This window comes from Lepus europaeus, chromosome 7 (genome assembly GCF_033115175.1).
Source record: "Lepus europaeus isolate LE1 chromosome 7, mLepTim1.pri, whole genome shotgun sequence".
In the NCBI taxonomy this organism is placed as follows: domain Eukaryota; kingdom Metazoa; phylum Chordata; class Mammalia; order Lagomorpha; family Leporidae; genus Lepus; species Lepus europaeus.
The window spans coordinates 111,739,170-111,761,625 of NC_084833.1; the positions used below are offsets into that span (position 1 = coordinate 111,739,170).

The following is a 22,456-nucleotide window of genomic DNA, read 5'->3' on the forward strand; positions in this document are numbered from 1 at the left end:
TTTACTTTCATTTCTTATCTGTAGGACCATGGTTGACTGGCAGCAAAATTAACCAATCCATCAGAATATTATTACTGACCAAAATGAGAATGCACCTGCTGCGCTGAGAATGTTGGGGTTGTGGTGGGTTACCCATATTCCTCTGGTGTACACGGGCACAAAATGGGTTGTGAAATAAACCAGGCACACAAAACATTCCCTTCTCATGCTTTAATCCCATACCCTGTGCCCCATTTCTGGAGGATGTGTCCCCGGTCCTTGCCACTCCCACAATCAGAGAAGGTGAGGTTCATAATCTCTCAGCCTCATCTCTGTGGGGCTTTATCAGGCTACAGAGATCCTTGGGCCATCGTGAGATAATATCACTCAGTTCTTAGTTACATGAAAATGAAATCACATAAGAAAAAGCAAACGACAAAAATACATGAAAGCCATTTACTCCTGGTAAATTCTTCAGGGTCCCAGGTGCTGGGGTTGGTTCATGGTTTTTCCTGGAGAACTGAGGCAGGGATGGTGGGAACTGGGTGCCAGGAGAACAGTCTTGATGGTGTTCGCCAGCAGCAACAGCTTTTTCTTATTTTGCTATCGTTTGATCTCAGATCTTCAGTTTCATGTAAATGAAGTCACCTGATCAATCATGATTCTATAATCATGTAGTGCCTCTGCAAGCTGATACTGTCCCCAAGTCCCCTCATACCACCCGTATGTAGAGGGTGAGGAGAGGTGGGTGGGCTTGTACATATGTGGGAATGTAAATAATTTCACTATGACTTCATTAATGCTTTACTGAATCCCTCAGCACTCAAATGCTATGTATCCCTTGTAGAAGTGCTAGGGACAAAACCAAGAGACTGGCTGGATAGCAGGAAGGCTAAAGGCATGAGTATTGGGACAGGAAAAAAAAACCCACAAGGGAAGAGGTGCCTGAGTAGGCCCTCCTCTCTAGCAGTGTCTGGCACCTGTCTCATGTTGACAATAGGGAAGGCAGCAGCTGGACAAGGTTCCTATTAAGCAGCCTTGAGATTCTTGCCCACCAATCACTTCTCCCATTTCTCCCCAGCATCAAAGGAAAGTGTGTGGTGAGGAAGTGAATCAGACAGGGAGGGATTTGTACAGTTATCCTGCAAGTATGTGGCAAAGGTCTCAGGACGCAAATCTCCTGTCTTGAGTTCAGGGCTGTGTGCTTTAAGATTTGAGCCCAGTGAGGACAGCATCCTTCAGGCTGGTCCCTTACCAAACCCAAGTACTTGTCCTTGGCCACTTTGAACTTGAGGCTGTCAAGAAGTCTTCAGGATATGTAACAGGCTAGTTTTTGGAAAACAGTAACCACAACCTCTTAAGTCTTCTGGTTCTCCCTACTTTACCCACATCAGGTAGAAGCAGGGGCACTTCAGTCAAGGAGAAATCTCAACTCCTCCATGCATAGAAGCAGGTTGAGAGAACTGAGGTTCTGCCTGCGACTTTTATGGTAAGGTCGCTAGGGGCGACTCCCGAGAAAAGGCCTTCCCGGCTGACCAGAGGGCTTCGCCTAGCCCACCCTTGGGTAAGGGCTGAATGCAGGTCTCCTCACCTGGAGGCTATGCTAGGAGGTCTTTTCTGAGTGGGTCCTCTGATGCCTTATTAAGTGATACCCTCTGCTGAAGCTTTTCCCACAGGTTGGGCATGTGAACGGCTTCTCTCCGGTGTGTGTGCGCTGATGCCGGACGAGGTGGTCCCTCCGGCTGAAGCTTTTCCCACACTCGTTGCACCGGCAGGGCCTCACCGCAGCATGCCCTCGCAGGTGCTTGGCAAACGCAGCACTGTGGTTGAAGCAGCGCCCACACTCGCTGCACAGGTACAGCTCCTCGGCTGCATGCGTCTTCCGGTGCGCCAGATAGCGCCTGTGGTCACTGAAGTCCTCGCCACACTCTCCACACAGGTAGGGCTTGCCCCCAAGGTGGATTCTTTGGTGTGTTGTTAGCACGGATTTCTGGCTGAAGCTTTTGCCACAGATGGTACAGAAGAAGGGTTTTTCTCCTGTATGTGTCCTCTGATGCCTGACCAGGTCTGAAGTCCAGCGGAAGTGCTTCCCACAGTCGTTGCACCTGTAGGGTTTCTCCACAGGTGGTGTTCTCTCGGCCTGAATCAGGGGAGGCGCTTCATCCAGAGTCTTCCGGTTTAGGGGGTACTTATAAGGAGTGCTCATCTTGTGGACCTTCTGGTGCCTGGCAAGATGTGAGCTCCGCGTGTAACTTTTCCCACATTCCATGCACTTGTAGGGTTTCTCTCCTGTGTGAGTCCTCAGGTGTCTCACCAGGTGGGAGTTACAAGTGAAGCTCTTTCCACAAACAGGACAGTCATGATGTCTCCCTAACAGGGGGTGGATGGCCATAGCTTCTGGAAGATTGATGAAACTATTAACTGGAGAAATATTTGTGCCAAATCTTCTTTCATTAAGTCTGCCTGGACGATCGTCAAACACTACTTCCCAATCTGGGGTCTGGTGGATTTCTGGATCTTCCAAAATGGACCTGTGCATATCCTCCAAACTCAGATCTTCTTGTTCAAAATACTCTTCTTCATCTTCGCTCCTGTCTCCTACAGCAGGGGTGAGAGGAGAAAAGGGGAAATTGCAGTGACAACAATAACTTCTACACCAGAGGGTAGTTTTTTTTCTTTTAAACAGGGTTTGTGGAGACTGTATAGAGAACAGCCTGTTTCATAAAGGCAGAGGTTGGGAAAGAAGGAAATATTGACAGTCACTGTTCTACATGTTATATTATCAGAAAGCCTTAGAATGGATGATATTATCCTCATTGTACAAGTGCACACTGAGGACCGAGTGCTGAGATGCACTGTGTGGTAAATGGTATGGGTGGGATTCCAGAAGCTTACCTGTTTTACTTCTCTTACACTGTTTTGGACTCCTTAACTCTCAAGCAAATGAAAGAGAGGTCAAGAAGAGGAAAACCACATAAGAATTTTCTATTAGAGGGAGTGGGGAGTCACGGCTGATGTGTTAGGAGAACCAAGAAAGGACCTTCGGAGGAGAAGCACTGATTAGAGTGGCCCACTCAGGGTGGGTGAGACCACGTCGTCATTCCTCACCTGTGTAGATAAAACTCAGGATTTCTGGCTCGTCGGGCTCTTGAGGAGGCTCTGGGACATCTAGGATCTGAGGTTCCTCCTCTCTCTCCTGGGGGATCTCCTCTAGTCTGGGGATTGGAAATGCTGCCCAAGAGAGGGAGAACAGGACATCATGATGGGCTCCACAATTTCCTGTATGAAGAGCAGATCTGCTCTCTAGCAGGTTGTAGAGCAAATTCCTATCCAGGTCAGCTGACGAAATCTTTGGTCTCTTTAGCTTGAGCACCTCTAACCAAGTGCATCTTCCTTGTGCCTTTCAGCTGCAGCTCAACAATGATGTGACCGTAAAACTTACCCTCTTTTCTCAGATTCAAGAAAATAGATTAGCTTCCTTCCTTACTGCTTGTTTTGAAATTCACATGTTTACCTCAAACATTTCTATATTAAAGCTATAACATTGGGCCAGTGCTGTGGCACAGTGGGTTAACGCCCTGGCCTGAAGCACCGACATCCCATATGGGCGCCGATTCGAGTCCTGGCTGCTCCTCTTCCGATCCAGCTCTCTGCTATGGCCTGGGAAAGCAGTAGAATGGTCCAAGTCCAAGGGCCCCTGCACCCACGTGGCAGACCCGGAAGAGGCTCCTGGCTCCTGGCTTCGGATCAGTGCAGCTCCGGCTGTTGCAGCCATCTGGGGAGTGAACCATTGGATGGAAAACCTCTCTCTGTCTGTCTCTCCTTCTCTCTCTGTGTAACTCTGACTTTCAGGGAAAATAAATTAAAAAATCTTAAAAAAATAAAGCTATAACACTATAGCTTTATTTTCTTATTAGAGGTTTCTAAGCATTTTCTCTCCCCACGTAATTTGGAAGGACACCACCTCATCCTTCTATAGCCAATGGTTTCTCTAGTTTCATGGGTGGTGTAAGCATAAGAGAATTTCAGGGCTTATAATCTAAGATCTAAGACTCTATTTCCAACAGAAGAAAGACCTCCGCTTAGAATGCTTTCGAAAGACTTGAAATTCCTTACACAAGGAGACCACAATTCCACAGTCTTCTTCCAAGACGTATTCTCCATAGAACTCTTTCTGTGTTGGATCCAGATCACTCCACTGGTCCTGGGAGAAGCAAACGGCCACATCCTTGAAAGTCACCAGTCCCTGGAACAATACAAGGATGCAATCAGAATGTGTGTGATGCTAGAGGTGGCCTCAGACCTTTCTCCTGGAGGCAGGTCACGGGTTCAGGCAGGATCCATCCAGGAAACCAAACTGCAAAGGTCCAAGAGGCACCCTCTGTCTTCTGGTTTGGGGAAAGCACTGGCCACATGCTGCCCACCTCCACTCCACTGCTTTCCCTCTGGGCTAGCCTATGTTTTTCTTCAAGGTATTGTTTAAAATTCAAAAAAATTCTTCAAAGTCATCATGCAGCTCCTTTTTGATGTTTAATGCTATCTTCATATCTATAACATTTCATCTCTTCTATGAAGCTCTCCTTAACTGACCCTATTACTTCCACAGTCTACAGCCTACAAAAGACTTCTGCCCCCAGCCAGACTACAAGCTGACACCATGGATGAGTTCTATTCCCTATGTCTGTTGCCACACGGCTTGGTTGCAGGGCTCTGAACACGGTGAATGCTTTATAAATGTCATGAGAGAGGTCAGTCGTTCTCACAAATGACTAGCAAATTTATTCCTAAAAACAAAATCCCCTGATTTAACAACTTCAGAGCTGTACTACAGGGGTTGCTGTTGTGATGGGACAGGTTAAAGCTGTTGCTTGCAACACCGGCATCCTGTATTGGAGTACAGGTTCAAGTTCCGGCTGCTCTGCCTCTGATCTAGCTCCCTGCTAATGCACCTGGGAAAGCAGCAGAAAAGGCCCAAGTATTCGGGCCCCTGCCACCAACATAGGAGACCCAGATGGAGTTTCTGGCTCCTGACTTCAGCCTGGCCCAGACCTGGCCATTATGGCCATGTGGGGAGTAAACCACTGGATAAAAACTCTTCTCTCTCCCTGTCTCTCCCTCTCTGTCACTCTACGTTTCAAACAAAAAAAGGAATCTTAAAGGAAAAGTTGTACTGTATTGTTAGAAAATAACCCCATTTTACTAGTCCCTTTGGTCAGTGGGAATCGAGAGGCTGTGGAGCCTGCAGATGCAATGGAGTGGGTTACTGTTTACCTTATTATTGCCTCCCCTCCCTGACTCCTGCACACTGAGAACCTAAGCCTGCAAAAAAGGAGAGGGTCCAGTTGTGTCCTGCCTGACAGACTGCCAACACCCACCAGTTCTTCAAACGGCCCCCGGTGACAGAGAACCAGGGCGCACCTGGGACAGAGCAGTGAGAAGGGCAACCATCTCGGGGTCTCTGGAGCTTCTCTCTGCAGGCAGTTCTGGGTCCTGGGGCACTGGAACTTCTAAGAAAAAACAAAAACAGCGGGGTGTGTGTATGTTGAGATTAACAACATCGCATCCTAATAACTGGCAAGAACTGAGCATTGTTCATCATCCTCAGTAGGGATGTAGCCCTAACCTCCCCGCTATGGGCACCAAGAAACTGTTCCAACGGCAGCTCAAGTTTTGCAGCTCCAGCACCAGGAAGACCAGAATGACAAGAGACCAAGAATGTAGTGAGGCTTGGCCCCTGTTTATAGGGGACTCCGGTTGGAACTGTCTCGTCAACATCCTGGATTCTGTCATTGTTTTCCCCCCGTGGCAATCTACCCTTTCTCCTTGGTTGAGGTGAAAGCCCCCTACCCTGGGCGCACTCAGCCACAACCCCTCTTCCTGCTGAGGTTTCCCACCTGTCTCAGGAGGCTGCAGCTCCTCTTCACGGCACGGGCTCTGCTCCTCTACCGCCTCCAGATCTGGGCTTGGTGTGGTTTCCTCCTGGGACTGCTCAGGGGTCGAGGTCGGCGCAGGATCCTGCAGCTCACTGGGGGACCCGGGCTCTGTCCCTGGATGCACTGTCTCCTCTGACAGAACTTCCTGGCCGTGAACATGGACGGTCACCTGGGAATAATCCCAACTTCCCGTCACCGTGGAGTCAGAAGAAAATTCTTGGTTGTTATCCTGGCTTATCTGGGGAGAAGCTTCCTTGGGAAAAGCTCCCCCAGGAGCAGGGTGAGGAGGCCTGGGAAGGGGAGCTGAAGGGTTTCCTCCCCAGGACCAGGCAGAAGACACTCACCCTGTTCCCAGCACCCGGGGCTCTGGGGCTCCCATCCTACCGACCTCCACTACCCCACCTACAGTGCCCCTTGCTGTCTGCTGCTCTGGCTGACCACCCTGGAAGGGAAGCTGGGACTGGGTGTTGAAAGGAACTTCTGAGGAAGTCGCCAAATTCTCCTCCCTCGGAACTGAAAGCTCAGCATCCAGAGGGAAAACCAAGCCCAGGACTCTGGAGTGGCTGAGTCCCCCCAGGTGCTCCCTTGGACAGGTGTTTCAAACCCAGAAGGTCACACTCATCCACACACATCCCCCTGCCAAGCCCGAGGCAGAGTCAGTTAGATGCTGAAGGATCATCGACAGAGGCCCTGTGAGCTCTCCCTGCCCACCCAGCCTTCCAGAAAGGAGTCCCCCTCCACATCACACAGATCAGGACTCCCCCTCCTCACCCACCGCCTTGGTCTCCTGGGCTGTTTCTGCAAACCCTCCACCAGCGTCACCGCCTCCTCGCCGCTTTCTGGCCGTTGGCCCCGCACCCAGCTCTGCAGTTCTCCAGGCAGGACGGTAAGGAACTGCTCCAGCACGAGCAGCTCCAGGATCTGCTCCTTCGTCCGCCTCTCTGGCCTCAGCCACTGATGACAAAGTTCCCGGAGTCTGATGAGAGCTTCCCGAGGGCTCGCTGCTTCCTGATAGCGGAAGCGGCGGAAGTTCTGGTGAGATGTCTCCAGCACAGGGTCGTCCCTTTGCAAGACAGACTCTGGCCGACAGGTGAAATCATCTTCCAGTTTCACCGTGAAAATGCCCTCTTCTTCCCAAAGCCCTTGGTCCTCTGGCTCCAAGGCTGTGGCCATTTCCTGGCTCTGGGGCGGTCTCACACCATCTAGAGCTCACACTGGCATTGCCCCCAACTCTCAGCCTGGACACCTCGAGGAGTTTCTCCCAAGGGACCTGGATGAAGAAATAAAGACAAAGGGTCGCGTAAGTGTGAAATGATACACAAGTTCAGGACGGGCCTCTACACATAATTCTTCACCTGATTATGTCCCCTTCCCCCTGGTCTCCATACCTTGTGTTGTGCTCTAGTGAGGACAGGAGATCATGCATGACTGGAGACTGGTCCTCTACTCCCTTTCCTAAGCCACATTCATAGCCCAAAGGAAAATACTGCATTTCTATTTCTATTTCATGGATACTACCGATTTTACCCCTTCTGCCTCCAAATCTGTTTTCTCTTCTTCCTTCCTGCCAGCTGCTTTAGTCTGTACCCTTGCTGTGACCTCCAACTGGGGTTCCTGCAGTATTCCAATGGCTGGGAGTAGGCACTCTTACGGTCACCTACTAGGACTGACCACAGCGTATGTTGTATGTACATGCCTATTTACATATGAACAAGCATGTACTACGGTACTTCAAAAGGTTCATGAAAAATGAGATTAAAAGATAAATTTATTTGGGTGCAAAAAGTTTTGAAATTCGTGCATAAAAGGGACCTTCAAGCAGCTCATGAAAAAATGTACATTTTGCAAAAAATGTATGGATTTTACAATATTTTTCACCAAAATAAACTTTCAATTCTATTTTTCCATGAACCTTTTGAAGAATCTTCACACATCCTGAGAAACAGCGGCAGGGCTGCCATAGATGTGGAAGGCTTTATGGAGGTGCATTGTGTTCTGACTCAGTCAGGATTAACTTATAAAAAATGGGGACTCAAGAGATTTGAGGGGAGGGCTCTGTAACAGTGAGGGCTTACATAGTGGTTGGCACACAGGAACCCTAAAAACCAACCTTTCTCGTTAAGACATCTTTAGTCGGCTGACACACGGACCCTCAAGCTCATGTGTTCAAAACTAAATTAATTATTCCTACTCCCAAACCTACTTGTTTCTGGAATCATGTCCTGGCTGAGATCATTGTTACTAACAATCGGCTTTGTAGTAAGCGTTGGATTCACCTGATTCTTCCTCGGTGCTTAACGCTCATTAAACCAACTCTAACACTTGAGCCTCTGTGTTTCTTCCTCTTCCCTTCCTGCAGACGGCTTTATTCTGGGCCCTCATCATGTCTCTTTGGGACCACTGCCATGATCTCCTTACTGGGGTCCCTACAGTAGGCAGTTACAAGCACAATGCAAAAGAATTACAGGAGTTTTTGCAAAAGGGTACAGTATCACACATCACTCTTTTGGTCATTCTGACTCAACCTAGACAACTGTAATTAAGCAATGCCATATGTAGTTCTACTGTGCATCCATGGTTGAGAAACACTGAGGAAGGTGTATAAGGTTAAGAGCCAGGGCCCTGGAATGAGACAGCTATGGTTTGGATTCTGGCTCCACTGTACTTTGTCTACTGGGACAAAGTTGGAACTATGGTCAAGTTCTTATTCTCTTTATGCTGGGTTCTCCACTTACCAAACAGAGATAATTGTGGCAATCATCCAATAGGGTACAGTTAAGTATTAAATGGAGTATTAAATGTCTAGAAGAGTAATGATACTCTACTATTAATCAAATCTAAGTTATAGTTCTAACTACATTGCTCATATTTAAAATAGTAAGTTCTTAGTAAGATTAGTTTTGAAATCCTGGGCATGGGATAGTCAACCCCAATCTGTTTTCCAAGCCTTACGTTGTACTCTTCTTTATCACCTATCTATACTGAATGCACTGATCCACCGACAACAGGGTGCCCTTTCAGGCCTCCATGCTTTCTTGAAGCCCGCTCCCTCTAAATAGAACATTCTCCAACTCCTCCTGTTCCTGTTTATTCCTAACACATTCTCTCTTCTTCATTCCCATGTTTTACAGGGAAACATGATCTGTTTTATCTTTCTGAGAGCATCAAATTGTAAAAGTGAGCCCTTGAATGGAATTTGATTTGCTTTTACTAAAATGCTAAGTTTCATTGACCCTGGATAAGTCTTTATGTTAAATTTATCAGGGTATTCCTAAATCATGCACTTAGTGTACTGTTTGGACCTCTGTCCTCAAGTGATTTTGGTCCTAGTCAAACTTATGGAGCTCTAACTTCCTTGCACTTTTTGGGCCAGCAGACAGATTTTCATGGAGAAGTAGCTCTGAAATGCTCAATTCTACAGCCTCCATACCTCCTAATATCTTAGTCCTATTTCCTGGTCGCAGCACAGGTATTAGAAGCCTAGAAAACTTTTCTTGGTAATGACATCCCCTAAGCCCATGGTGGAATCAACTTGTACTTATTCCTCTAGCTTTTATGTCCGCCTCTGAAAGTGATGCATTTATCTTTAGTTTTTGGGAGAGAGTGCATAGGCAGGAAGCTCACCCACATTAGCTCCACTGGGATATGGTGAAGTAAAAGCAGTGAGCTTTCTAAACACACAAAACCTGCCAATGGCTTTGTCGTGTCCTTAGGATAGAACTGAAACTCTTTGCAACTTGATGCTCAAGGCCCTTCTAGACCTGGCCTGATGACCTCCTTTCTCTCCTTGACCGCCACCCAAACTGAAGGCCACAGCTGGGACGACTATTCAGTGTCTCTGCCATGCCCTCACCGGGCCTTCCTGACACAGCTCACTCAGCCTCTCCCTTTGGCTACCTCTACTCATCTTTCAGTTCTGTTTTCCTGTAGTGCCTTCCCCAATCACTGGAGACTATGCTCCACAGGAACTTGTTCTGCACCATACCACAGCATGCAATATATGCATAGTTGGTCATCAAAGTTGTTCCTTTTGCAGTTAAACTCATTGGACTGAGAGGTGCTGAGGGCAGCATGTGCTACAGTCAGATAGGAGTCTGGCCCCCAAAAGGTGAACTGGTGAATGCTAAGCACGCTTTCAGTTGAAGTCTGTCTCTGGAAGGATAGATGCCATGTTGTATTAATTTATTCATTCATTTGTCCAGCAATCTGTGTGCTGGATAAATTAATAAATAAGAAAAGACATTTATCGTTTGCACTGTGAGAAAAACAGAATACTTTTATGGTTCCCAGAGTGATGGAACCACAAGTCATCACAAGGAATGTTCAGTTTTACATGGGGATAATCCAAATGCAAGTCACACACAACTGAGCATTTGAAAGAAAATCATGTTTCTTCAAGCATCTGAATCAATTTCAATATCTACAAAGATCAGACATCAAGTAATTTAATGCAACTACAATACTGATTATTTATGCAGACAAAGCTTCCCAATACCTCCCACTCCTCTAAGGAGGGGAAGAGAAGACAGAATTGATACATAGGGTCCCTTAGCTTTAACAAAAGAATCTCTATTATTTCATAAGTCAGAACTAATGTTCAGTGAAGTAGACTAGGAACCCTGAACATTTTCATGGAGCACTATGCACAAGATTCCATACTACAGATCCTACACCCTCTGCATGAACAGAAGGCTCCTGCTCTCAGTGGGCTTTGCTCTCTGAAGAAAAATGAAGGGAATAAATGTGTCATGTTAAATCCATCATTTTCAAGTGCCCTTCAGAAGTCACAAGTTGAGATTCCTGTTGCTTGTCTTACATTTATTTTGGTGGCCCAGGGAGAGAAGATGAAGAAAGCAAGATGAAGAAAAACAGATCAGCAGCAGTGGGAATGAAGGGAAAGGAATAAGAGATGGGAAGGAACAGCACAGTAGTGCACTGCAGAGCAGAGCTCTGGACTGGGTACCCAAGTCCTCAAATAACTAGAGCAACTCTAAGGATTTCTTGAGGCAACATAAGCAAGAGCGCTTGCACCAGGTAAGGTCCTCTGGAGATAAGTATTACACTAATTCACAGAATTACATGAGTTGAGAGAGCTTTATGAACTAAAATAGGCTATGTAAATACCAAACATGTGTTAGTATTAGAGACAGAACATGGATGTCTTATTCTAACATTCATGGGATGTGCTATACTGCAAGACTGCCTTGCAATTTGCGGCCTTTACTATTCTAATGCCTTTTTGGCGTCTGTGAGCTTAGAATACAGAATGTGAAACTAGGTCAGGAAAAGTAAAAGACTTGGTTTCAGAAAAGACTAAAACAAGCCTGGGCTGACCTAGAGGTTTGAGTGGGTGTTTTAGGATGCATGCAGTAAGGCTGGGGAGGAGACAGGAAGAAGGGAAGGCCTTCGTGCAATCCTTGGCCCACCTGTTTCTGTTCCTTACCTGCAGGTGTCACACAGGAATTCTCTAATTGTCCCTAACGATTCTCTTGACACAAACAGAAAACCACAGGTGATAAGAGTCTTTAGTTCTCTATTTTAAAACACTACCGTCAAGGGTGAGCTTTCTGGCTCCTAGATGACAGGGATCTGCCTAAATGGGAGAGGGCGATCTGACTAGAATATATTTAGTGGGCATTTACATCCCTTCCGCCTACATTCTCACTTTTTCTCTAATGCAGACCATAACCTGCAAATCTGAAGATTTTTCAATAGCTCATCTCACTGTTCTCAAATGGAAATCAACAAATAAAAACTGTTAATTGCTCTGTTCCAATGCTACTATTCTTTAGTTAATTAACGATTACTCCAATATAACCCTTTCCCTGGAAAGATTCATTATTTTTATTGCTCTATATACAAATGTGTGTTCAGGCTTCCCAGGTAATGGTGAGGGCTTTGGAACCCTGAGTTTGAATCCCTCCTCTCACTTCTTAGAAATATGATACTAACTCTCCAAGCCTCAGTCGCATCCTTAAAATAGGACTAATATTACTTACTTCACATTGTTGTTTTAAGCAGTAATAAAGTAACCTATAGAAGTCTCTCAGCATAGAGTCTGGCATAGGGTAGATGCTCAAAATAGTTTATTCTTTCTTCTTCAAGCTGTTTTAAATCCTTTTGGGAGGTAGGCAAGATTTAAATGATAAGCAAACAATTTTTTTCATCATAAATAGAAAAAAAATAGAATACACAGATAAAATCTTGGTCTGTTTACTTTTACATCGCAAATGAAGTGTTAAAGCCAGTTCTTGCTTTCAAAGCAATGAGGTAAGATGGAACCAAAACCTCAGAACACAGGTGGGATGGCCCTGCTCATCGTCTCTACTAACCAACTGCAAGTCCCCTCCTGTCCTCATGATTGGGAGGAGGCAATCTAAGGCCAACCCAGTTAGTGAGCCCAAGAGGCCCTTTGAAAACGTAACCCAGAAGGCAAGAGAAACAGGGAACACATGCCCTGGCTTTTGGCCCCTTAACACATCAGGATGGGTATGCTGAAACAATTCTATGAATTATTTCTTTAAAATATTTTTGCCAGCTAATTTTTTCCCCTTCATAAAACTAATATTTGAGTAGCCAAGGGAGAAGTTGGCTCAAGGCTTTATACAACAGGTTTTTCTTTTTTTTTTTTTTTTGACAGGCAGAGTGGATAGTGAGAGAGAGAGAGACAGAGAGAAAGGTCTTCCTTTTTGCCGTTGGTTCACCCTCCAATGGCCACTGCGGCTGGCGCATCTCGCTAATCCAAAGCCAGGAGCCAGGTGCTTCTCCTGGTCTCCCATGCGGGTGCAGGGCCCAAGGACCTGGGCCATCCTCCACTGTCTTCCCGGGCCATAGCAGAGAGCTGGCCTGGAAGAGGGCCAACCGGAATAGAATCCGACACCCCAACCGGGACTAGAACCCAGTGTGTCGGTGCCGCAAGGAGGAGGATTAGCCTGTTAAGCCACGGTGCCGGCCTACAACAGGTTTTAAAGAAACAGAATTAGCAGTAGACATGGGGGAAAATGGGAAGAAATAAAAAGAGAGGGATGCTGGGTAAGCAGCAGGTGGTACAGAAAGTCAGCGGAGGCCATGACACAAGCATCTTCTGCCCTGATATACTGTGGGCTTTGTGGTTAGCATCAAGGTATTAAAACGCCAGTGATAGAAGATGTAAACACAGCAATGTAAAATAAAAATCCTAACGAATTATTTTTAATTAAAACATTTTTTTCTACAGTCACTTCCTGCAGTCCTAGGAGGCAATGCCAGCAGCAAATAGGTCTTCAGAGGGCAAGGACCCACGTGCTACCCTTGCTCTACCTCTTCAGGATGGAAAAGTCACATCAACTCATCTCAACAGCAGGGATGAGTCTTTCCTAAAGGCCAAGAACTGGATCATCTTTTGAGAAATCAACCAGCTTTATAATGGTGATGAGGAGCTCTGAAAGGAACAAGAACCCCTGGTTCTTATATTGAGTATCAGATCCATAATACATCAGCATAGGATGGTGAGAGGGATTTACTCAAGAAGCCAAATACAGATTTTAAGAGGCCAGAATTAGAACCTGGCCACTATGTTCAAGCTGGTTAATCTCCAACACGAAGCCAGACTTTTCAAACATAAGGGATATTACCCAGAAGTGGTTATTGACTTTAAAAATGCAGTTCAATCTACATGCCTCAGTTTTAAACAAAACATCACAAAGTAACGTAAAGCAGGCAAACCAAGAGACATCAGTCAAACCTGGGGCCCATCCTTATGAGAGCAGCAGCTTTCATCTGGTGGTCAGAATTAAAACTAGGTATACTCAATTCCTACAATGAACATGGTAGATGCCAATCACATGGCTGAAGGAACCATCATTTCATTGGAAATAATAGGATAACAGACATTAGAAAAACAGTTTGACCTGAGGTATTGACTTGCCTAGTGGAACAAGTCAACTCAAGTCATTTCTCTCTCTGGCTTTGAATGAACAAACAACATCAGATACCCTCTGCCCTGTTTCTAGGTGGTGTCCTTCAAGGCTCCTCTGATTGGCTGAGATGACAAAATATGGGTCCCCTGCCTGCTGGACCACACGAACCTGAAGAGTGCCAGCCTTCCACTGTATACTGTACCATGATCCAAAGGAGTCATTTTTGCTGTGTCTGTCTCCCTTACTGTGAGTCCTGCCTACTGGAGGAAGGATTTCCTTACTCATTTTTATATTTCCAAAACCTACCCCTTGGTGAACCCCTTAGTAGAAAATACACTCAATAAATTTCTTTTACCCCAACTTGGAAGTAGAAGTACTGAAGATTCAGAAATCAGTAGGTACCAACAGATTTTTTCCAGGAGTCAGGTGGTCTAGCCATCTCCTGCTTCACAGTGTGGCGTGACAAACTCCAGGAGGGAGGAGGGCAGGGCTGGAGTTCACACCACCCACTAATGTCTACTGTACAGTACAAGGTGCTGGGCACAGAAAGGTGAAAAACCCATAGGCTCTGACCTTGAGAGCAGGGTAGTTAAGAAACAGCAGGGGCTTCAGCAATACTAGGAATTCGCAGCAAAAGCCTAGGACATGGGAGTGATCTAAATAATCACAATGGAAGCTGCCTATCAAAAGAATAAAGGAAGTCAAAGGGGGAAAACTCACCATTGTTTGGTCTTAAATTTGGCATGAGATAATGTAGCATCCAGTTTTCTGTGAGTCTTACACTCAATTTTACAAACAGAAGTGGTTAAACGCCCCACACAAGATCAGATTACTAGTTCCCAGCACAGAAGTACTCACAGCTCTCTGCATCTCCAGAGGGCTGCCATGTGCACAGTCTGGCTAAAGGCTGCGGCTCTCAAAGTGGGAATCCAGCAGTGGGAATCCAGCAGCGGCAGCGGCAGCACCTAAGACCCTGTTAGACACTCAGGGCCTCCAGCCCCAGCCCAGCCTTTTTAACAGGACGTCTGGGGGTGGGCCCTCAGCAATCTGTGTTTAACAAGCCCTTCAGGTGCTTAAGTTAAGATGGGAAGTTTAAGAACCACCACATAAGGCAAGGAAGCAATTTTGGGGTTCAGGGAACAAGGAAACAACTTTACCAGCTTGCTCAAAATAAAAGAGGGGCTGGTGAGAGGGCAGCAAGAAGAGGAAGAGTCTAGGATTGTTCTACATCAGTGCCAAATAAACCGGAAAAACGTTATAAACCTGTCACTTACCTCATCTGTACAGTTTGTAATGCCCAAGAGTCCCTCACATTGTAGTTAACCTCGCTGTGCCCTTGAAATGACTGTCTACGGCAATAGAGTATATAGACAGAGTGCAAAAGGGGGACAGCTGGAGGAGAAAGGGGGAGAGAGTATGAATCCCAGTGTCTGGTCCCAGGAGGAAAATCTTCCAGCCCCCCTCCAATCCTGCCCACCCTCTTATGCTAGACAATACCAGCAGCAAGGTCCCCAAGACATGGCCACAAACCCTAACTGCTTGCTGTCACGCACGTCCCACCAACATGCCTCCCGTGGCTATCCCACAACCTTTCTGGAGTGGCTTTCTGGTTCAAGGGCCATGGGGCAGCTTGGAAGAGAAGTTGGGAGGAGGGATGAGGGGCTCCACTAGCATTCCTTGTGGCTTCTGAGTGTAGCTGCCCTGGGTGTCACCTGCAGAGTGTGGACAGAGAAAAAGCAACAGTTCTAAGCTTGGCCTCTCAGAGAGTGCTGGCACTGCTTCCCCACGACCAAGGTGGTTCAAGAAGGGCTGGGCTGGGAGGCCAGTTCAGAGACCAAGGCCGACAGGGTTCTGGAGGTACTTAATGGACATAGGCACCCATTGCTTCAGGAATACAAATTGGACCGACCCCGCTCTGAGACAACACAGTATTACTCCTGGGGTACAAACTGACAAACTTTTAGTCCAGACAGACAAGAGGCACGTAGGCTCCTGCTAAGGGCAACAGTGGTGTTGAGGAGTGGTGCCAGAACTGGCCGTTAGGGGCGGGGGAGGAAAGTTGCAAGTGGACACAGCAGTGGCTGGCTCGAGGGAAAGCTCGGGGTCTGTTCCGGCGGCCGCTGAAGTGCCACAGGCCAGACAGTCTCCAGAGCCCAGCCCGCTCACGAGGGATAAGATCCCGGGCTAGGGGGGAGCTATCCGCCGGCCTGTTGGAGAAGAGGCTGGCGGCAGGGGCAGACAGGGGCTGGCTCCGGCAGGGAGCCTGCGAGGGACCAGTCTGAGAGGCGGGGTGAGAAAAGGCTGCAGGAAACCAAAGGGCCTAGACCACTCCCCCCTCGGTTCCGGGGGGCAGTTGGCGCGGAAGCAATGGGAGGTGCGGGCTCACTGCGTTTCTACAGGCCCCAGGAGGGACGGAGGGCGGCGGCTGGACAGGGAAGCCAGCCCGGGGCGCCATCCGCATCCCAGGCGGTGCTGGCTGCGGCCGCCGGCAGACACGGGAGGCCACACGCTGCGTCCCCCTCGGCACACGGCCGCCACCCCTTCCCCAGGACAGCGAATTTCCCCAGGCTCTGGGGGGCGGGGTCTGCGGCCCCTCCCCCTCCTCCCCGCCCTGCCCTGCCCTGCCCTGCCCGGCCCTTCCCGGCCCTGCCGGGCTCCGTCCGATCCGGCCCGGCCCAGCCCAGCCCCCCAACACTCACGGCTCCGGCAGCTCCGGCGGCTCCTCCCCTGCCCCGACTTCACCCCCACCCACTCCGGGCCGAAACAGCGGCGCCGGATCCGAGCCGCGCGGGGCCTAGCGGGTCGGAACACGTGGGGCCTGAGCGCCCGGAACCGGAAGCAGCTGCTAGCCCCGCCTTCCGGCCGCGCTGGAGCCTGTCTAGGCTCGGGGAGGTTGGTTCCTCTCAGCGTGCCGGGCGTGGGTTGAGTCTCCCCGGCCCCATGCTAGGCCTGGATGGACACTCGGGGCTTTCGTTTTACGCGCTTGGTTTTGGCAGGGTTTCCCCCATCCTGTTTTTGATCATTAGTGTATTTGCTTTGCGTTTGGTGCCTATAGTTATAGGTGTGCTCTTGATTTTTCATTTTGTTTTATTTTGTTTTACCCTTTGCATCGTCTGGAAGCATTGTAGAGAAAATCTTTGGGTTTCAGTGTAGCCTATTGGAGTTCACAGTCACCTGCAGGCCCTTGGGCGAATCTTAACACCTCTCTTGACTCTCTGTCCATTTTGTTAAATAGGCATAACTATGTGGCATAATTTAAAAATACTAAATAATGTGTTTTTCTTTTTTAAAGAAGTTTATTTCAAAGAGTTATAAAGAGAAGGAGAGACAGAGATCTTCCATCCATTGGTTCACTTCCCCAAACATCGACAAAGGCAGGCAGGAGCCAGGAGCTTGGTCTGGGTCTCCCACGTGGGTGGCAGGGGCCCACACATGCAGGTCATCTTCCTCTGCTTTCCCGGCCGTTAGTGGGGAGCTGGATCAGAAACGGAGCAGTGGGGGACCACTTGGTATGCTGGCATCCTTCTGACTTAGCCCACTGTGCCATCACACTGGCCCCATCAATGATGTGTTTCATATTGAACTAACTGGTGCACGATAGAAACTCTGTGAGACAGTAGTTATGTTTTAATGATTTTCCTGTGTGTGTGTGTGTGTGTGTCTGTGTGTCTGAGACTCTCTTGCCTGGTTTCATTTGATCTTTGCCAGAATGCGTAGTGTTTCTAGGTTTGCCTGCATTTTCCTTTCTCTCTATGCCTTTTACCCTGGATGCTGCCACTCTGCAGATGCCATGTGTCTTCCCTTCCCAACTACTGCTCAGCACATTTTGTTTTCATGAGACACATCACTGCGATCTATTTACTGTTTTTTGAATTGAAGTGTTAATCATTTTTGCTGGGAGAATGTCTTAGGATTCTCCAGAAAACACTATTTACACAAAAGCAGCTTTACTGTGTCAATTCCCCTGACTGTGGAGGCTGAGAAGTCCCCTGGTCTGCCCTCTGCAACCTAGAGAGCCAGGCAAGTTGGTGGTGTGGTTCCGCCCAGAGCATAGGTCCTGAGAACTGGAAGGGTTGGAGTAGGATGCAGGTGCAAGACGTGGAGTCTGCAGGGGAGCGAACTGGGAAGTGGTATCCCAAGGCACCAGAGACGGATGTCCTGGCCCAAGTAGATTGAATTCGCTCTTCCCCTACTTTTTTCTTCTCCCCCTGAGCCCTCAGCAATTTGGATGGTACCCATTCGCATTTCTGAGAGTGAGCTGCTTTCTTTTTTTTAAAAATTTTATTTGATAAATATAAATTTCGAAAGTACAATTTTTGGATTATAGTGGCTTTCCCCCCATAATCTCTCTCCCACCCGCAACCATCCCATCTCCCACTCCCTCTCCCATCCCATTCTTCATCAAGATTCATTTTCAATTATCTTTCTATACAGAAGATCAACTTGGTATATACTAAATAAAGATTTCAACAGTTTGCACCCACACAGGTACACAAAGTATAAAGTACTGTTTGAATACTAGTTTTGCCATTAATTCCCATAGTACAACACATTAAGGACAGAGATCCTACGTGAGGAGTAAGTACACAGTGACTCCTGTTGTTGATTTAACAATAGACACTTTTATTTATGATGTCAGTAATCACCCAAAGCTCTTGTCATGAGCTGCCAAGGCTATGGAAGTCTCTTGAGTTCACAAACTCCGACCTTATTTAGACAAGGCCATAATTAAAGTGGAAGTTCTCTCCTCCCTTCAGAGAAAGGTACCTCCTCCTTTGATGGCCCGTTCTTTCTGCTGGGATCTCGAGAGTGAGCTTCTTCCATAAATCTGTAATTCCAATGCTGATCTCTTCCAGAAACATAGTCAAACCCAGAAATAATCTTTTATTAGTTATCTAGGGATCTCTTAATCAAGTAAAATTAACCATCACAGATAATAATATGCAGTTCATGAAAACCGACTATGAGCCAGATATTTTCTCTGACTCATTTAATATTTTAAAATATTAAGTGTATAAAATAATACTTAAAGATGTCCTTGTAAACATTTAAGATACTACAGCGTTAAAGAAAAAAATTAGGCAATGATACTTGTGACAGCACGGTAAGGTAGATTTTATTCACAACCATTGTGATAGGTATGAGGACCACAGCAATGAGTTCTTGCAGTGTGGGAGAGAGATTGGATTCAAATCCAAATATAGGGTGTGCAAGTGGGAATTTATAGCCAAGGAGTAGGCGAGGGGTCATTGTCTAGAAAATGACTCAGAGGAAACTCGGGTAAGGAGGGTTCTGGCTAAACCCACTTAACAGGATTCTTGTTAAAGACAAATCAGGTGTTTAGGAATCACTCTGGGATGCTGGAAGGTGAGGAACCTGATCGGATACCAAGAATGGGAGCTTTGCTAAACTAATTTTGCTAAAATTGAATTTTACAGGGAAGTGCACAGGTGGACCCAGCTGAAGATTCAGAAGCCTAACTAAAGTTGGGCAGGGCAAAGCAAAAACCAAAAGCAAAAACCATTGATCTGGCTTCCTTATATCCAAAAGTTAACCATTCTTATGAGTCTGGTGTCTTTATCTTCCAGATCTTTTTCTATATTTACACACTATGTACATATGTAGCCATAGAAAATATATAGTGTTGATTTGTGTGTTCATGTGTGCATGGCTGTATGTTCATGTTGAATTCTTCAATTTGTTTTCTCTTAGCAGTAGGCTTTGGAAATCTGTTCATTGTAGCACATACACTTTTTAAAAATTCTTTCTACTTTGCATAACATTCCATGATCTGAATAGCCATTTTTTGACTATTGATTATGTATAGGGCATACATAATTGTTACTATCACAAATAATGCCATGTAATCATCTTCTTTGTGAATACATGCAGATGTTATTCTGGGATAGAAATTTAGAAAAAAGCTGGGTCATAGGTTCCATATGTTTAATGAATTTTCCTCCAAAATGATTCACCAGTTTGCCCTCATAGCAAAAGCACATAAGAATATACATACTTTTTGCCATACCCATGCCCTTACTTCATGTTGTAAAACCTGCAAATCTTAGCTAATCTGATGGGTAAAAATGATATCTCATTTCATTTTGCCATTCCATGTTCAGTAATAAGACTGGACATCCTTCCATATGTTTTTTGGTCCCTTGTAGTTTTCATATGAGTTTACCTATTTTTCTATTGAGAATTTCATCCTTTACTTATTGTTAGTCTTTCTTTATGTATTCAAGATAACAATCATTGAACAAATATGTTGCAAATATTTTCTTCAATGTCATAGTTTATGTTTTGACTTTGTAGCATTAAAGTTTTGAAATCTGGTGCATTGTTTTTCCCAGTGGCCTTGAGTTTTCCTTTGTTTTTATTTTTTATTTAAGAACATCTTTTCTGCATAAAAGTCCTCTGCTACTTCTTGGTTCTCATTTTTGTGGTTAGACTTGAAATTTATTTTTATGAGTGGCAAAAATTAGGGATTTTAATCTACTTTAAGCTACTATTATTATTGGACTGAATAATGGCAGCAGAGACAAAAGGCATTGGGTGACTTCTTTCAAACTGTTTAATGGGGGCTGGCACTGTAGAATAGTGGGTAAAGCCACCACATGCGGCATGGGCATCCCATATGGGCACCAGTCCAAGTCCCAACTGCTGCACTACCCATCCAGCTCTCTGCTAATGTGCCTGGGGAAGCAGTGGAGGATGGCTTGGGCCCCTGCACCCACGTGGGAGACCTGGAAGAAGCTCCTGGCTCCTGGCTTTGGACTGGCCTAGATCCAGCCATTGTGGCCATTTGGGGAGTGAACCAGCGGATGGAAGCTCTTTCTCTCTCTATCTCTCTCTCAGTCTCTTTATAACTCTGCCTTTCAAATAAACAAATAAATCTTTAAAAAAATTAAGTTTGATGAAGAACAAAGACAATTGTTGGTTGTGCACTTGGGATAGAGAGAGCGGTTATTTCCAAAAATCAAATAAATGGAAATAAATGGCAGGGGTCATTAGTAAAGTGAGCTTAGCTACCAATGTATCTGGGAGTTCTACTCTGCTATTTGTTAAGTCCAAGTCAGGCTGAACACCAGGTGTAGAGGAATGGTTCTGGAAGAGTGATGTGTACATCATGATTTTACAATTAGAGTCATTAAACTTGCAAGGGAAATCTGATTCAGTGGCCTGATGGTGAGCCACTTGGTTCAGACACTTGATATTTTGGTAAATGTATACTTATCTCCAAATTTATATGCAACTTTATCCTCAGCCAAGTTAGTTGGGCTTTTGTGAACACCATGAGATGATTAGGTACTGAAAAAATAGCTGTGATTTTAGAGAGAGATATGCCTTAAGGAGGAGCAGAGGAAATCCAGTGTAAAGCATGATAATGGTCTGTAGCTGGATAAGCTTAGGAAAGACCATATATTCTTTCTCCTCTTGAGAATTTACAAGGCATCTGAAAATCATTAGAATTGAAACAGCAAAACTCAACATATTACTTGACAGGTAAGGGAGAGTTGCATCACTCAAGTGAGATGTTAGTGAGGCTTTCTGAGTTAAAATAAGAAGGGACTAGAACTAGGATAGGAGCCAAAAGTTCTGTTTAAATAAGGCAGGATGCTGAAGACCGTTGTAAGGAGAGGATTGTAAAGTGTTTTGGAAGGGCAATGGCTTTGGTTTATATCAATAATTATGGCCACAGTTTTTCCATTTAGTTCATACTTCAAATACCTGTAACAGCCAGATCTGAGCTAGGTCAAATCCAGAAGCCTGGAACTCAGTCTAAGTCTCCCAAGTTCTTAAGCTATCACCTGCTACCTTCCAGGGTGCACATTAGTAGGAAGCTGGGATAGAAAGTGGAGATGTGGCTCAAACCCAGGCACTCCTATAGGGAATGTGGGCATCTCACTGATGTCTTAACCACTGTGCCAAATGCCCATCCCAGGACAGTTATCAGTGAAGTCCAAAATGGTATGAATGAAGCTCTTTTGGGTTCAAGGTCATGTAGCAAGCACTGTAATATGCATCAGTTTGGGATTTGGAAATTATTTAAGTTCAAATGCAAATGAACATTACCGAACCTTGTTTAACTCTGCATTCCCTCACTAGAATTCTGGGCCCAGTATTTAATAACTAATATCCTTTGCAACATGTCATGTTAACACCACTTTTCTAAAGTGTGTACACTGGGGCTGGCACTGTGGCATAGCTGGTAAGGCTGACATCCCATATGGGCGCCGGTTCGTGTCCCAGCAGCTCTACTTCTGATCCAGCTGTCTGCTATGGCTTGGGAAAGCAGCAAAAGGGGCCCAAGTCCTTGGGCCCATGCACTTGTATGCGAGACCTGGAAGAAACTCCTGGCTCCTGGCTTCAGATTGGCATAGCTCTGGCCATTGCAGCCAACTGGTGAGTGAACCATCGAATGGAAGACCTCTCTCTCTCTGCCTCTGCCTCTCTGTAACTCTTTCAAAAAAATCTTAAAAAAAAATAAAGTGTGTATATTTTCAGGGTCAAATTCACTCAAAAGCTTATTGTCAAAGATTTAGCTCAGCTCTATCCAAGAATCAATCTTGTCTTTAAAGTTTCTGATAGCAGGAAAATGATCAGTATCCAGAGATATAAGCAGGAGCTTGTTTATGATACTGA

At 46.1% G+C, this 22,456-nt stretch overlaps 1 protein-coding gene across 5 annotated transcripts; it reads right to left on the bottom strand.

Moving 5' to 3' along the window:
* Nucleotides 1-201: 201 nt before the first annotated feature.
* Nucleotides 202-16,604, bottom strand: ZNF202 (zinc finger protein 202). 5 transcript variants are annotated; one of them, XM_062197231.1, is made up of 8 exons: nucleotides 16,510-16,604; nucleotides 15,400-15,522; nucleotides 6,684-7,182; nucleotides 5,874-6,081; nucleotides 5,398-5,486; nucleotides 4,096-4,225; nucleotides 3,088-3,210; nucleotides 202-2,577 (listed from the first exon to the last, which is right to left on the bottom strand). In XM_062197231.1, the coding sequence occupies exons 3-8, from the start codon at nucleotides 7,083-7,085 to the stop codon at nucleotides 1,583-1,585; spliced, it is 1,947 nt and encodes a 648-aa protein (XP_062053215.1). In that variant the 5' UTR covers nucleotides 7,086-7,182; nucleotides 15,400-15,522; nucleotides 16,510-16,604; the 3' UTR covers nucleotides 202-1,582. The 5 variants fall into 5 exon arrangements, with proteins under 5 accessions (XP_062053215.1, XP_062053216.1, XP_062053214.1 ...); XM_062197232.1 differs by having other exon boundaries at nucleotides 8,189-15,522; XM_062197230.1 differs by having other exon boundaries at nucleotides 7,301-15,522.
* Between the last annotated feature and the right edge of the window lie 5,852 nt (nucleotides 16,605-22,456).